This window comes from Miniopterus natalensis, chromosome 14 (genome assembly GCF_054644295.1).
Source record: "Miniopterus natalensis isolate mMinNat1 chromosome 14, mMinNat1.hap1, whole genome shotgun sequence".
NCBI lineage: Eukaryota > Metazoa > Chordata > Mammalia > Chiroptera > Miniopteridae > Miniopterus > Miniopterus natalensis.
Window position 1 is genome coordinate 36870474 of NC_142094.1, and position 16956 is coordinate 36887429.

Here is a 16956-nt window from a genome sequence, read left to right on the forward strand (position 1 = left end):
TATATTTAGTGCGACAGTAAAGTAATATATTAGTCTGTTTCATCTTTTCACCATGATAAGCATGTTTTTTTCCCCCCTCTCCAGCCTGTTTCTCCCTTAGTTTTCACAATCTCAGCAGTTCCAAGACTAGTAGTTCCATTACTCCAGTTTCTCAGACCAAAATCCCTGAAGTCAGTCCTGGTTAGTTTCTTTTTCTTTTATCCATCCTTAGCAAACTTTGTGACCTCTGTACTGTATACATATACTATATAGTATACAAAATAATCAGAATCCTCTTATGTCTTACCACCTCCACTCACCAGTTCTGACCCAGAGCGCCAGACCGATCCTTCAGAATTTCTACCAGTCTCCTACCTGGACCCGATGCTTCCAATCCTACTGCCACCCGGTTCCCCCTCCCACCTTTTCCAGTACAACACCCAGAGCTATCCTCTTAAAACAAGTTAGAACATGTCACTTCTCTGCTTTGAACTCTCCAGTAACATCCAATAGTATGTAGACAAAAGCCAGAATCCTTCCAGGGACCTATAGATACAGACGCCACATGGTTTTCCCCAGACACCTCTCTGATCTTACCCTCTCTCCCTGTCGGGCTCCCCGAACTCAGCCTCACTGCCTCTGTTTCCTTTAACATGCCAGGCTTGCTCTGGCCTCCCAAGTGTCCACCTAACTCGATCCCTTTACCCCTTTGCTGAAAGAACTTTGCTTCTCCATCACCTTCCCAGTGAAGCACCTGACTTCATTTAATGTCACAGTCCCCTCTCCCATTGGCACTCTTAATCCTTTTTGATGCCTTACTGTTTTCCATCATATCTCATTACCACCTGACATACTGTGCCTCTTGTTTATGTTTATTGTTTGTCCCCCAGTTAAAATGCAGTCTGAGGGCAGGGCTTATATCTGTTCACTGCTGAGTCTCTGCACCAAGAGCAGTGCCTAATACAGGTACTCAATAAATATTTGTTGGAAGAGTGAATTGAATGAAAATTTTTCTTTAATAAGGTAATAGTTACATAAAATACACCCTAAAGATCATTCCATTTATTTGAATCTCAATTTCCCAGTTTTTGTTAAACAATTTTTAACTTGTTCCAGTTGTGAGTTGTAATAGTAATTAATGAATTCTGATCATTGAAATGAATGCACAAATTAACAGTAAAACAATCATTTCTTGATTAAACCCCTACTAGCAACCACATATCTTTCTGTCTCTACTCTCCATTGCCAGCAGATGCCAGGATGTCTGACAGTTCTCAGTACTTTACCTGCTGGCACTGCTAACTGGCTCTGCCTCAGGCTGGGGTCAGCTTATTTGCTAAACCACTGTCCACCTTGTGGTTCTTTCACTTGCTTCTAGTACATTTTTATACTAAACTTTTAATCCACCTGGGATTTGTTTATTTACATACACATACCTGCAACAAAGCTAAGACTCTCTTTTTATTGACTTCTAGCACCTCTTTATGTATTCTGGATACTAATCTTTTGTTATATACGTTGAGGTTATTTCCTCCCATTTGAGTCCTGCTTCCTAGTTTTGTTTGTTTTTTGATCCTTAAAATTTGGGTAATGTCGCCCGGCTGGGCGTGGCTCAGAGGTTGAGCGTCGACCTAGGATCCAGGTGATCGGGGTTCGATTCCTGGTCAGGGCACATGCCCGGGTTGTGGGCTCAATCAACGACTCTCTCATCATTGATGTTTCTATCTCTCTCCCTCTCCCTTCCTCTCTCTGAAATCAATAAAAATATATTTTAAAAAAAAATAAAACTTGAGTAATGCTACCTATCTTGAAAAATTTTAGTGAGAATTAATGAGATAGTATAAAGTACTTAGCAGTGTGCCTGACATAATAAAGGTTAGTTATTTTATTAACAAATGTATGTTAGCTTTTATTATTATTATAATTCTCTCCCCCTACACTTAGTCTCATCTGAGAGCTTATTGTTAATATATCTTTCAGTTTAAGCCTTAGCTTTTATCATGAGCTCATGTTCTTCCTACTCATCTCTTCTTGGGAAAGCTGAGTACCCATTCTCAATAGAGCCCATCTTTCCCAGATGGTCCTGGTTGGTTTTATCTTTCAGCAACCCCTGCTAGTCCATATCTAAAGTTACTGTACCACGTTTATTTTGCTTTGCTTTGAGTTTTCAAGCAGTTTTAGGAAAAGCAAACATCTATCTTGACTCATATCAGAAAGATTAATGGTGGGGGGGAAATAGTGAAATGGCCTCTTTCCACTTTAACTCTTCAAATGCTATTTGGGTCTTGGGTAGTTAGTCCAAATCTGATAGAGCTTGAGGACTCTTCATAGGGGAAGGTTGCCAAGGACACAGCAATGCTGGGCATGTCTCACGGCATGTTGATCAGCCCTGCACAGAAATTCAAGGACTAACTCTTAGGGGGGAAATTGCTAAAGTCTTTGGGGAAATGGAAAAATTCTAAAATTTTATTTTAAAGACTGTTTTAATTATTGCCTACTTAAGTATTCTTTCAAATATCTCTCTTAAAAACCTGCTCTAGGGTGTTAGATTTATCCTGGTTATATCACACTTTACATTTTTATGTATTTTTTTTCCATTTTGAAGAGGCATGCAATGTTGAATTCACATACGCATAATTATGTTAGCATAATATTGAAAAGCAATATTTGGGGATGACTTTTAAAATATGAATGGTTAAACTGCTAAAAGTTAGTTTGCAAATGAATTTACTCAGTAGTTTTAAAATATGTTCATTTCTAGATGTACTCATAAAACATTTTTTTGAGTGGCTGCTGTGTGCCAACCAGTTCTGGGCCTTAGTTATTAATATTGCAGATATAAATAAGATAGAGACACAAGGAACTCACCATCTGATGAAATTAAAATACATATGGAGACTAAGAATCTAATCTGAACAACTTAAGGAACCAAATTTAAAAGAGAAAATGGATCCCTTACAGGTTAAGGCAAATTTCATGCCCCCATCAGAGCCAGAGCTCTGATACCCTTAAACAGTGGTATTCCCAGGACGTAGTTGAGGGGATCTAGAGATTAATCATAGGAAGGGATGGAAGAAACAGGGTGCCCTCCTGGATTGAAGAGGTGAGGATTTTCACAGGCATTAGTGTTTGAAGAAGAGATGGAAAGGATGGGCTACCATTTTGGTAAAATATTTGCAGAATATTAGCCAAACTCTTATTTAGATACTAAAATTACTTCAAGCTAAATTTTACCAGTCACTAAGTTATTAAAATAAATTTTTTTCAAATAAAAAACCAACCACCCTATTTTGGAAAGTGTTTACTTAAAATTAATCATGTTGACTCATGTTTTACGTTAAAGTACTTTGAATGATCAGTTTTAAATATGTATCCAGTTGTGGATGCCTCTTATCTGATGAGTTCATCTCCTCCGCAGTTTCGGTGTCTGAACTGCTCAGCTTCGCAAGTCTGCCCTCAGGATGGCCCTTTGTATCAGGTAAGAGGCACTCACGACTGTACATATGACCCTAATGATGCTGTCACCATGGGGATTGCTTCCACCCCAAACTCAAGTACCCAAGACATGTAACTTGGTGAAACTAATACTTATTTGAGCTACAAAACTTCTTTCAAATTATGTCACCAAAGTTTTTCATTATTTTAGTTTTCTTGAAATACCTATTTAATTTTACTAAACTAAAAATGAAACTATAAATGTTAAGGCCATTATTTATGAGTTAGGAATTTTTAACAATTACCAGTTTTAGCCCTTGAGAAATCTCTGCCCCATATTGGATCCCTGCTGCATACTTAACACTTCTTCGTATAAGTATCTTTTTAAAATTAATCATTCACTCACAGTGAAAGATAAAATGCCAGATGAGGTGAAGCAAAATAATGGCAACAGCTAAAACTAATTATGAGCTGGCTTACTAGGCCCTGCCCTAAGTGCTTTACTTGGGTTACCTCTTTTAATACAGAAATGATAGTGAACTAATTTAATAATGCACTGAGAAAACTTGAACATGGATCTGAAGAAATTTTAATAAAAATACAGTTTATAAATTTGGAAAACAGAAGGGACTAAGGGTGGTATAGTAAATACTATACATAGATGATCTATAATCAACCTTAGTCCATGGATTAATTAAAGCATTTCTTTAAAATCCCCATTGTTTGGATTATTACTCAGCCATAAAAAGAGAACAAAATCTTAACATTTGCAACAGCATGGATGAACCTAGAGGATATTATGCTCAGTGAAATAAGTCAGTCAGAGAAAGACAAGTACCATATGATTTCACTTACAGATGGAATCTAAAGAACAACATAAACAAAATAGACGCAGACACAAAGAACAGACTGAGATAGGGGAAAGGGGTTAGGGGGACTGGGTGAAAAAGGTGAAGGGATTGAGAAGCACAGATTGGTATTTGAGAAGTACAGCGTAGGGAATATAGTCACTAATATTGTAATATCTATGTATGGTGCCAGGTGTACTAGAAATATCAAGGGAACACTTTGTAAAGTATATGACTGTCTAACCACTATGCTATACACCTGAAACGAATATAAAATAATATTGAATGTAAACTGTAATTGAAAAAATTTTTTAAAGAACAGAAAAAAATGAAATAACACTTACTTCATGGTCATACCCTTGGATTTGCACATCTTAAAACTATGTTCAAAATTTGGGGGGCAAGGGAGAAATGTTTTACTTTTTATTATAAATATTATAAATAAACTTCTTGAAAGTTGAGTTTTTAATAACACTTTGCTTTGGCCTCTATCATTTTTAAGTATAAGAGGAACATAATGAGAGCAGGAAAATATGAGAAATTAAACATAAAGATAATGATAGCCTCCCCTCCCCCCAAAGAAACCCCCATTGTTCTTTTATCCTAGAAATTATTTTTCATCCTTGTTTCCTTGGAGCCTAGAAAGGAAAATTGTAATTATACAACAAACTTAACTAGCAATCTTGTCTCTGATGTTGAAGTTTTAGTGTTGGGACAAATGTATGTTAATTAAGGAGCCACTTCAGATTTGCAAGGAATAGAGCATTCCCATTCTAAATTGTTTTAAATCATTGAAAAAGATCAAATTCTTCCTAATTCATTTTACAAAAGTGACATAATCATGATAGCAAAAACTGGCCCCCAATTAGAAAACTATCAAATCTTTTTTTTCAATTAATGTATTTATTTAGAGAGAGGAGGAAGGTAAGAGGAGAGAGAGAGAAACATCAATTTGTTGTTCCACTTATTTCTGCATCACTGATTGATTCTTGTATGTGCCCTGACTGGCCATCAAACCCTCAACCTTGGTGTACGGGGACAACACACTAACAAACTGAGCTACCCAGCCAGGGCTCAAATCTTATTTTGAATATTAATATAAAGATAAGTAATATACTATATATACTAAATTATTATACTAAAAGAGTAATGAAGCCAAGACCAAATACTACTTTTGTCAGTAATGCAAGAAATAAAAATCATCAGTAGATGCCAAAAAGGCATTTGACAAAATTCATTGTTAAGTCCTACTTTTTCCAAATAGTTTATTTTGAAAAATTTCAAAACAACAAAAAAGTTGAAATAATAATACAGAGGACTATTCTTTACTTATACCAATTAACATTTTGCTACATTTTCTGCCCTCTGTCTTCCCCTCCATTCTTCCTCTCTCCTTATCTTATTAATCTTTATACATATACCTATTTCTTTGTGGAACCATTTGAAAGTAAATTGTAAGTATCATGACAATAGACCACTGAATACCTCAGCATATAATATCTAAGAACAAAGGCCTTCTCATATATAACGAAAATACTACTACACGCACGGGAAATTTAAATAGTATACTAAATATCCCGGAGATGTCAGTTCTCCCCATAATTATGATATTTAACGAGGTTCTAAACACACTTTTAGCAATTTCTTTTTTAACTTGACAAAGTGCATCATTCTAAAGTTCATTAGGAAATATAAACCAGTGCTTCTGGTCAGTCACATTTGTAAATGAGCAATCAGGGCACATGTGCAGTGCCACATACTGACATGTATTGTAAAGCTGAAGTAATTGAAATAGAGCACTAACTTAAACATAGACATATGAGTAAAAAGAACAGCTTAGGGACAAACTAGTGTGTATGAATCTATAGAGAGTATTTCAGGTTAGTGGAGGAAAAGAAGATTCATTTAACAAGTATCTATTAAGCACTTAATTAGACATTCTTTTAGGCCCTGGGACACAGAAGTAGAAATGAGGGGAAAAAAATTTTTCCCTTCATGGAGCTTACACTCTAACAATGGTAACAGATAAAAAAATAAATGAGTAAAATTTATAGTGTTAGAAGAAAAATTAAAGTAGATAAATAGAATAGTTTAGATAAGCTTGCCAAGGGAAGATCTCTGAGCTGATGACATTTGATCAAAAAGCACTTAGGGAAATAGCTATGTGTGTACGTGGGGTGGGGCACTGCAAGTCAAGGGAACACAGAGCAAAGAGCTGGAGCAGTGGTCTTGTCTGGTGGTTTGGGGCTGGAACAAAGAGTAGCCGGCAGTTGGCAGGGTGAACTCAGAACATAGTTGTTGGGAGTGGGGTGTGGTCTAATAGGGCTTGTTTTTAGTGAATTGTACTGAGACTGTTGGTGCTGATGATGGGGGGCAGGATTCAACCCATACTTCACATTATATGAGTTTCTCATGACTTAAAGTAGTAAATATTTAAAGAAGATAATATAGTTGAATAATGCATCTCAGAGTGGGGTGGCCTTTCTCCCTATACATATAAAAGGAAAAAAAAGACAAACTGAGTTCACTATTAATATTGAAAGTACATGACAAATATACCACAACTGAGGAAATACTAGCATTATGACAGAAAGGCTTACTGTCCTTAATACAGAAAGAATTCATACAAATCTATAAGACAATCTTCAGCTTTCCATAGAAAAATGAGCAAAAGCTATGATTAGGCAAGTCACAAAAGAAGGAAACTGGCCAGTAAGCATACAGAAATGCTTTACTTCTTTAGAAGCCAAGAAAAGAAATAAAATACTGTTTTATGCTTATTAAATTCCCAAACTAAAAGGGAAGAAAGGATAGTAGTCCTTAGTGGTGAGCTGTGGGAGAAGGAGCCCTCATATTTCTTTTGGAAATGTAAAAACAGAACAACTTTCTTGGAGTTCACTCTCTGTGACATGCATTTAGCAAAAAGGCTTTTGAAATGTATGTGCTGTTTGAAGCAGCAGTTCCACTTCTAGGAACCACCCCAGGGGTGGGGGTAAGGTGGAAAGCAGGGCCTAGACCATAGGTCATTGGGTCAGCATTAATTTGTAATAGCAATAAAAGGAAAAAAGAATAAAGTGAAATGTACAGCAAAGGCGTTATACACAGCCTTTACAAATGACACTAAGTAGTGTAGAAATTAGTTTATGGAATTTTTAAATGGACAGAATTATTTGTCAAACAATGTGTAATATTTCAGTTTTGAAAAACAAGTACATAGACAGAAAGACTAGGGGGATATACACTAAATTGACTATGGTGGTTATCTTTGGATGGTGGCATTTAAATGTTTTATTTTTCTTGGTGCTCTTCTGTATTTTCCAAATCCACAGTAAAGCCAATTTCCTTTTTTGAAAAAGAACTTGTTTTTTAAGAAAAAAAGTGCATCAAAGTTCATTTTGGGATTTTCTAAAATTATCACATTTGAAACATACACTGGAAGTATCTGTTCTTTAATTTAGTACCTGATGAGTCAGGACTAGTAACTAGGAAATGTGGGTTCATTCAGTGCAGTCACTGAACAGGAGTGATGTGCCTGTTTCCTTAGCACAAGAAGGCAAACCGACACACAAATAGAACTTAAAGTTCATCTTAATTCCCAGTATTGTAACACATTTCAATAAAATTATTAAGCTCCATGTGTTGTCATAGAGCAAACACAAATGGTTAGTTGGAGGGGAAAGCAAAACTATTTTTAGCCAAAAACAGAAAATCCCAGCCACTTAAAACCAAGCCATTTTACTTCCTTTCCACTTCACGGTAGTAAAATCGGTGATGGGTTCTTCCCTGCGTTATGAATGGATTCTAAGACAGATGACTTAGTTTTTGCAGAGTATGCAGATTCAGCAGTCGGGAGTGGAAGCAGACGTGGAAGGAGGATTGTGGTGAAGGGCAAGCTGTGTAGACTGGGAAGCAGTAAAGTCAGAGTTGGAGGTTCAGGTAGCCCTCTCCAAGTCTGGCTGAGCTTCAGAAAGCCCAGGCAGTTTTATAAAATGCAGATTGCTGTGCCCCACTCCCAGATACTCTTATTCAGAGAGAACAAAATAAAGTTTAAAATAAAAACAAGCAAACAAAATTTAGACCAAAATTGATTTAGACCATGGAAACCCTGAGAGACTGCCTCTGACTTTTCTCCAGCTCCTAGAAAACTGGTAGTGGTATCACCTTACTCAGCCAGAGGAGCGAGACCTAGGAATTCTCATTCCCGCCCCCCACTCCCATCCTGGGCTGAATGGTAAAAGGGATTCCAACCCTGAGTTTTCTCGGCATGTAACAGCTATGCTAAGTATCGAGACGGTCTCTGCAGGATTATAGGCTCTCAGTCTGTCCCTTCCGTTCGCATGAAGGAAAACAGTTCTCTGTGCTGGATTTTTGCATTCACCACACGGAGCTGAAGGGGAAACAGTCAATGGCCCTTTCAGCCCTTTCTTGGTTTCCTAAGAATAGCTCCTCAAAATTGCATTTTAAAGGGGGGAATGTGCAGCTTGAAGTAAAGGGAAACCATTGGTTCTCCAGATCCTTTATGACTTGGTTTCTGTACGTGTGTTAACAGAGGGTAAGAACAGATGCCAGAGTAGCAGTGCGGCATACACCATTTATCTACCAGAAGCTGTTTCCTTGTAGTGCCATATGTTGGTGTAGGACACTTTTTCTACATAGAGTGACATGAAGGACAATCTGAACCATTCAGTTATATAAGAATCAAATCCAAGTATTTAATAGGGTCAACTGAGCATTGAAAGGAGGCAGTAACCTAAATGTTTCATGCAAAAAATCAGCTACTTGTTTTTCAACATTTTTTAAAGAAAAAAATGGTTTTTTTTAGAAAAAAAAAGTGTCAAACTGACTAAAAAAAGTCATTTATGAAAATGACCCCCCTTTCATAGATTCATAGCAAGAGGTGTCTCTTAATTTGTGACTCAGGAGATTCTCACGAAGAGCAGCTCTGTTGGAATCAGCCTGTGGACTTGTCTTGTTGAACCCCACAAGGTTAACAGCTGAACCCTGTAAGGAGGACATGATAGCTTTCAGTCCCCCACAGGCCCTGCCTCCCCCTAAGTGTTACTTTAGCACTGTTCACATATGCAACCAGTGTGAGTCTGTCGGCCTTTGAACTTGGCCTGTATTGTATATTATGGAAAACATTACTGATTCTAGAAAAATAATGGCAATTAAAAAAATAGAGTTTTCATAGATACAAACAATAGGACGGTGGTTACCAGAGGGGGGAAGTGAGGTAGGGGAGGGGGAAGTGAGGTAGGGGAGGGCAAATTGGGGAAAGGGGGTCAAATGTATGGTAACAGAAGGAAACTAGACTTTGGGTAGTGAGCAAGCAATAGAGTATACAAATAGCAAATTATAATGATGTACACCTGAAATTTATATAATGTTATTAACCAATGTTACCTCCATAATTTTCATTTAAAATATATATAGTTTTAATGTCACCTTAATAACTAGTATCAGAAAATATCGGAAATTATAACCCCTTTATCTTCAAATATTTTGTATATAATCTCTATTGTTTTTATATAACAAGTCTTACTCATTGTCTGTTTTTATTTTGTAGTCATATCCCATGGTATTGCAGTATCGACCAAGAATTGATTTCGGTTAGACCAAGGGGCCTAGATCCCACTGAGATCAATCCTGCACTATTTGTTTACTCATGGACAGATTGCACAGCGAACGGTGTGTGGACTAGAGGGACACAACCAGATTTTCAGCATGCAAATAAGGCCATTGTCTGTCTCTAAATTGTCACTTGCATTTATGTTGTTTCTATTAAGAGCAAACCAAGTGCCATTCTGCTACTGAACCACCCGCGTAAGTTACTCGTGCTGTCTCGCAGTGTACAGGTCATGACTGAGGCCAGCTGGGTGTGCAGCCCTGATGCAGCCTTCGGGATACTGTTTGCCTGTTCCAAGACTGTTCTAATGTCTGATTACACTAGTAATATAGCTCAGTCTTTGTGGTATTACAGTTTTCACATACTTAATATTTTATTAATTCTTGTTTAAATAGAGTATTGTACAAGAAACTAGTAATTATTAGGTCTCAAAATTATTTTGTATGGGAAATATACTTACAAGGATGGTTTTTGAGCCACTGTCCTGTTCTCAGTAAGCTTTCTGTGTGCAAAATAGTTCATCTTTTGGGAAGAATTCCAATTATTCTTAACATTAGAGCACATTGTAATTTTGGGCATTTTAAATCGTCTGTCAGTGTAGTCTACCAATTGCACAAGGAGGGCATGTTAGCCTCCAGAGTTGAAAATGTGTGTGATTCTGGGAGAACTGAACAACCATTTGAAATGTTGGCAGCTGATCACACTTACTCCTAACAGAATTAATGTGTGAGTCAAGTTAATCTTCTCTCGTAATGCCTTATGACAAGCGGGTGCTGCTTCATGAACTGTCATCGTGTAGCCCATTTTATGGATGTATCACTATATTGTTGCTCTCGTTTAATGAGTACATTGTTTCTCTTTTTAAGTTGGCCTTAAGTATGTGTCACTGTGGCATGCAGAGGGGTATGATGATTTTAAATATTAGGATCTTTAGAGCAGGTAACATTAGCTATTTTATGGATTTCAAAAGTTTCAAAGCATTTGTAGATTAAAACTGTCAGTTACCTATCGCATTTCCAAACCATTTGCAAAAATAGAATAAATGCACTGTAGTAGATAAATATGCTAACCAAAATTAATGGTCTGAGGATATTCATTTTAGATCCTGTAGCAATCGGGGAAATGGGATTACTGTTTTATACATAAATTCATTAGGGTCAGAGCTGTGATAATGTCCTTGATTTTGCAGTTTTGTTGTCTTCCATTCATTTTGAGATTAATCTGCAAATCAAAGAAAGTCTTGTACCTTAAATTATATGAAGAACTTCATTTTAAATGTTTTAAAATGTGTATTTGTTTTCCAAAAATGTCTTTGGAAATTGTTTTATTAATTGCTTCAAAACAAGTTAACCTCTGAAACTTAGGAAAAAAACCTTGAAAGTTAGGAGAAATATTTATTTTAGAAACCTGACAGCACAATCTGTGTGTTACACACATAGTTTTTATACTGTATACATGGTAGATGTGCTACATTTTCCAGTAAAATGTATCACAAATTAATGCCTTCTGAGTCTCAAAATGCTTCTTAGAAGTAAAACATTGTACAACTCTAAGAAACACATACAAATACAGCTAAGCCTGATGCATTTCACAATATAAAATGCTGAAATATCTTTTTCCATATATCTTTGTTTCATGTCAAAAAGTCCACATTAAAGCTTTCTGTTGTTTTTGTTCTGACTTTTGTGAAAAAGGTTATGGCAGTACTTTAATTTCATTTGTTAGGTTGTGTTTGTGCTGGGAAGGGCTCACAAGCAGAACTTAAAAAGCAGATTTTTTTGGTTAAAAATCTTTTTTAAAGGGTTGGAATAGACCATTCCTATTGCACTCAGCCAAAAACTGAATTTACTCTTTAGCTACAGAAATAATTTTATGCCCTGAATTCTAATTCCCTGACATCCCTAAGAAATTTTAAAATGTATTATATTAAAATGTTTTACATATGGAAGTTAATTTTAATTGACTTAATGCAAAACGCACTGAGAGTGCATTTTAAAAACCGCAAATGAGACGTGGATGTTTTTGGGTCCCCAGCCAAAGCCTACAACCTTAAGTGAGTTTTATGTACACAGTCTCTTTAAATCTGTCCTGTTGCTTCATCATATGTAATTTCACTATTTTCCAAGGAAATATATAGGAAGCAATTATGGAATTTAGAATAGTTTTAGTGTATTAACATTTTTACTGAAATGCAATGAAATATGTGCCAAAACATGTGGAAACCTTACATAAAGAAGGACATCAGTTGCCATTCGGGGCAAGGTGCACATTGTATGACAGTCCTGAGTCTTACGGTGTCACTGCTAGAACCACGGACTTCTTCACCCAGTCTCTTCCTATCCATTCACCTGTGACTTTCTAAGTGTGGGGCTATTTTCATACCTAGTAATACACTAAATCCCAGTTAATTATTCCCTAAGGTAGGTTGTGGAGTTTGCAAGAAACCAGGTAGAAAAAAAAAAGACGGACAACTTTTGTGGTTGGTTTTAAAAACTTAGGGTGCTAGTAAAACAAACTCTTTATATAAATAACTTACAGGAATAATCATCTGAATCTGCAAAATGGGAGAATAAGTAAAACTATGTTTTTCTTTAATCTGTTATTTCTTAAGCAGCAAACTGAAAGAGCTTGACGTCCATGAAAGACTGTAACCTTTTCTTCTGCCTTGGATGTTGTATTAGTAACAGAGCCAGGGGGCCTTGGCTGTAAAGGCGCATGGTTTATAGGCACCACTTTAACTGAAGTAATCACATCAGTTAATAGAAAAACCAGAACGTGGCCTTTTCTCTAGACTAACAAAGTACTTTCAAGAAGTACCAAAAAAAATAAACTCAAAGGCTCATTGATGAGGTAATATTAGCTCATTCAGTCTGGGGTACAGCTACCTCCGGTGATGTCTTTTAACTACTTTTAGAAAAGTATGTGATTTCTTTATTCATTGAAAATCTGTCCCATACTAATATGCCACATTTTATAAATGTAATGAGTTTGCTCAGCTATATTATACACTCAAATGTAACCTAAATTTAAATGATTGTTTGAGAGGAAAAAAGGTGTGTTATTTAATACTATGAACTGTTTAGCTTTACTGGAATATTTAAGAGAAAGTGCCTCATTGCAGCTGTGCACATCTGTTTTAGATTTACTGCGTACATCTGAGTTATCTGTACCTGTCTCATGAATGACTTCATATCTAAATAGGCACTTGTAAGTTAGAGTAATCACTTTTTTTAAAGCGTTTCATAAGAAAATGCGTATCACCAAAGACATTTTACTGCTAATCAATAACCATGTGGGAGAGACAGTTTTAACAGTTTGGAGGTTGGAAATTTTTAGATTGCAATTTAATTTTATATGAGGCAATAACCTTGAGTGATTGCTAAAATATCACCAAAGAAAGGCTTTAAATTGAATTTTCATGGTGAAATTAATCAAATACAGGTTTTTCTTACAGTTAGCAGAGCACACTTTCTTTCAAATGTGCTTCTTGTTTTTCCAGCACCATTTGACAGGTCTTAGGTAACCCTCAAAGGTGAGAAAGAGATAAATACAATAGATAGCCGCCTCTGGAGGGAAAGTGGGAGAAAGACAGACTTGGGAAAGAAAGTTGAAGTGGAGATTTTAAATTCTAATTTCCTGAGAGCTCTTTTCTTCCATGGAGGCAATAGAAACAAAAATCACGTTTACTTGGTTCCTGGGTCCTTAGTAACAGGAGAGATTTTATTAAAGACAGACTTTGGTAAAAGTGCTGGCATGCTTGCTTGTCTAGAAAACAGTACATTCTTTTGGACTCACATACATAAATGCTTGTTCTGTAACAAAAGCAAAATTTTCCTACAGACCTCTTTCAACTCCCTGTCCTGTTTCTCAGTGGTTACTCTATTGTTACTAGAATTCAGCCACACAGCCAATTTTAGCAAAATGGGTCTCAGATCTAGAGCACACACACATCCGACTAAGCACTCTCCTCACACCGTTCTCCTGGGGGCCGTGCCGAGGCCACCTTAAAGGTGACGCTCGCGTCATGGAGCCTCTGGAGGCCATAGGCGAGCCTCTTGGACAGGACAGAGGCGGAGACTCTGTTACAGACCACGGTTTGTCACGAGGACTCTCCCAGCAGGCTGAGCTTGATACATAAGATGTTGGTTGTAGGAGAATTGCAGAAATGAAGGAGTTTGCCATAACTTTAATTTTCTTGATTAGAACCACAAAACCGTGAAATGCTATTATTATTTTAAGGTATATATCTGTACAATAAGGAACGTAACATGTCCGCCAGATGTGGCTCATGAAGGATTGAAAACGATTAACTATACCAGAGACTCTGAAACCCTTTGAAAGCACAAAATAACCCACCAATGCTGGTTTTACTTGATAGATATAGTTCAGTAGTGTTTTGATGGAAAAACAGGAGACTGAAAGTTCATTAAAATGTACGTAAATATACATGACAAGGTTTTCACTGTTTGTTTTTCTACAGCAGTGGCACTTTCCCAGTAATTTAAAAGGGATTGTCTTCTTAGTGTAAAGTACTTGTCACATAGTGTGTTACTTGTTCTTACTGTGCTTTCAAACAAGTCAAATGCTTGAGCACTTCCTTTTCAGAAAGCTATGAAATTAAACTGAAGAGTAATTTAATTTTCAATGCTCATTAAAGTGTGTCTGTGTACCTGTTATGCCCTTTCCTAGGACCCAACACCAAGACATTGTTCAGGAATGCTTTTTACTTTTAACTACCTTTAAATCTAGAATCAAGTGGAACTGATATGCGTTACATGCTGGGTCTAGTTTTCTTCCACCTTCCAGAGCTTCGTGGAATAAGAAACGAGTCTAGCGCAAGTGAGGATTAGCTGTTTGTGGGCAGGCTGTTTGCCCGCAGACGTCACCTCTGCCCACTGGAGCAGGAGGCCTGCACATTGGAAATGTGATGGGATCAGCCTTGTCTTGTTTGGGGTCAGTTTTCTTTTGCTGTGTTTTTTAGAATGGGGATGGGGCCCAAGTGTCCTTAGGAAGCTGTGGTCCACGGCAAGCGCCCGTGAGGGAGCCCCGGTGTCCTGCTGCGTCCTCGCGTCGGGCAACAACAGCGAGCACCAGTGTTGGGTAGAGTAGCCCTCACGCTAAACAAAACCACCATAGAGTATAGTGTACAGTTGTGTTGCTGATTTTCCTTTGAAATATAAAATATTTTAAGCTTTTTTTTGTCAAAAGTGGTAACATCTTAATACAAATAAAAAACCTTTTTGTGGTTGTAAGATTTAGCTTATAAATCATTCAAATTGAAGTGAAAGATTACCAGGTCATTGTTAATGACTTAGTCTATTAAGAATATATGTATTTTTGTAAAGGAAAAGTACTTGTAGATATTTAATCAGTACAAGATGTATGTCTGTTTTGCAGAAATAAAATGCTGCTTAGAGATTCTCTTTAAATATTTTTTATTTTTGTGCTCAAATGTATTTTCTGTTGATCTATGGAATGTTCTGTACAAAGCTGTATGGTCGTACTGTTGGGCTAGAAACTTCTGTTTTTTAAAATCTGGACTTAGCCAAGTATACTTGACCATGTTAAAAATAGTATCTTTGTTATTAAAATTTTGATTGCATAATTTATTGTCTGTCATCCTTCATATTAGTAGTTGTAGATTATAATCTCCATTTAAAAGTATCCGTTAGGTACGACTGTAGCAAATTTTATTGAAATTTGTTGAGTATTTGGGATCATAAACGTTTTCTGAAGAGTTTGAGCTGTTTAAGATGGCAGACGTCCCCTCAAATAATACTTGGAGTGTACACACATGTACAGTTTAGAACAGCTTCTTACTTTGTTAGATTAATAATATTTTGGATGTAATTGGGTGTCAAAGAAAGGCCCCAGAGGATTGGAAGCTGCGTTCTTCAGCCAGTTAGATAACAGCTTTGCTGTATCAGCCCCTCCCTGGACACGTGCCTCAGGAGTTCCCGGTGGGCTAAGGCAGGACTTCCGAGCCAGGAGGTTGCGTGATTCCTCTCCCTGCCTCATTGTTACTTTGATGCCTGAAGCGTTGTCCCACGTTAGTGATGTCATGGAGGTGGTGACGAGCACCCTCTGACTAGGATTTGACTCTCTCCATATTGATAAGCTTTACGCTCAGCAAGGCTGTTGCGGAATGAGAAAGGGCATGGAGGATCGTGCAGGGAGAGTGCTCAAAAATGTGACACACGTTACTTTTATAATAGGTCATTGGCCAGAATTCACTCGCTGGCTTCATCTAGCTGAGATGAAGGCCCCAGGGAAGCTGGAGGGCTTAGGCCCAAGGAGAGGAGAAGACAGTTTTGTGACCTGCTAATCGATCTCTGCCACACCTGCATTTGGGGAGTGTTTTGTCAGCACAGGCTCAGCCCTGCTCTGCTCTGCTCTCTCCACTGGTTTTGAGCATAGAGGAGTCTTGTACTCCAGCTAGGCCGGAAGCTGGGAGCCAGCCTCTGATTTTTATGTGCCTGGTAGATTTGCAGATAGGATTTTGCTAGAAACCACACTTACCCTGCTTGACACCCAAACCCCTGCCATGGGATTTGGGGGCCAGGATGCCACCGTAGCAATCAGATGGAGAATCATGCCCAGAATGGAGAAATGGGCAGCAAGTGATCACCACCAGCTTCCACCAACCAAAGTCCTACTCCTACAAAGCCTAGTTCAGATCCCATTAACCCAAGCAGGCCTGGCCAGACTTTCTCCCTCCTCTGTAACACTCCACACTTCTATTGCTGCCACAGCACTGAGGTTTGCTAGTCCTGCCATTAGATTATCAGCTTGGAGAGGGACAGTGACCGTGTGGCATGTCTCCACCCTCACACAACACAATTGCATAGTAACTGGCACCCATGAAACTAGTGAAAGAATCCGATTTCAGAAAGCAGGGGCAATGCTGACCATGGTCTCTAGCAAGTCCAGTGTCATTCCTCTTTTCGTAAGGACATCCCTCATATTGTGACCTCATTTGACCTTTCTTTAAAGGCCGTATCTCAAATACAAGTCACATTCTAAGATACTAGGGGTTACAGCTTCAACATGTGAATTTGGGAGGATACT

At 37.6% G+C, this 16956-nt stretch overlaps 1 protein-coding gene across 3 annotated transcripts in view; it reads left to right on the forward strand.

Moving 5' to 3' along the window:
* The window catches only part of PCGF5 (polycomb group ring finger 5), a 96415-nt gene extending 80922 nt beyond the window's left edge, over positions 1–15493 (forward strand). The window contains exons 9-11 of one of the 3 annotated variants that reach the window (XM_087824436.1): positions 85–180; positions 3398–3457; positions 9829–15493. In XM_087824436.1, coding sequence (XP_087680562.1) covers positions 85–180; positions 3398–3457; positions 9829–9876 — 204 coding nt within the window. In that variant the 3' untranslated portion in view covers positions 9877–15493. The remainder of the gene's footprint in view (positions 1–84; positions 181–3397; positions 3458–9828) is intronic. The other 2 variants (XM_087824437.1, XM_087824438.1) reach the window with 2 other exon arrangements.
* The last annotated feature ends 1463 nt before the right edge of the window (positions 15494–16956 follow it).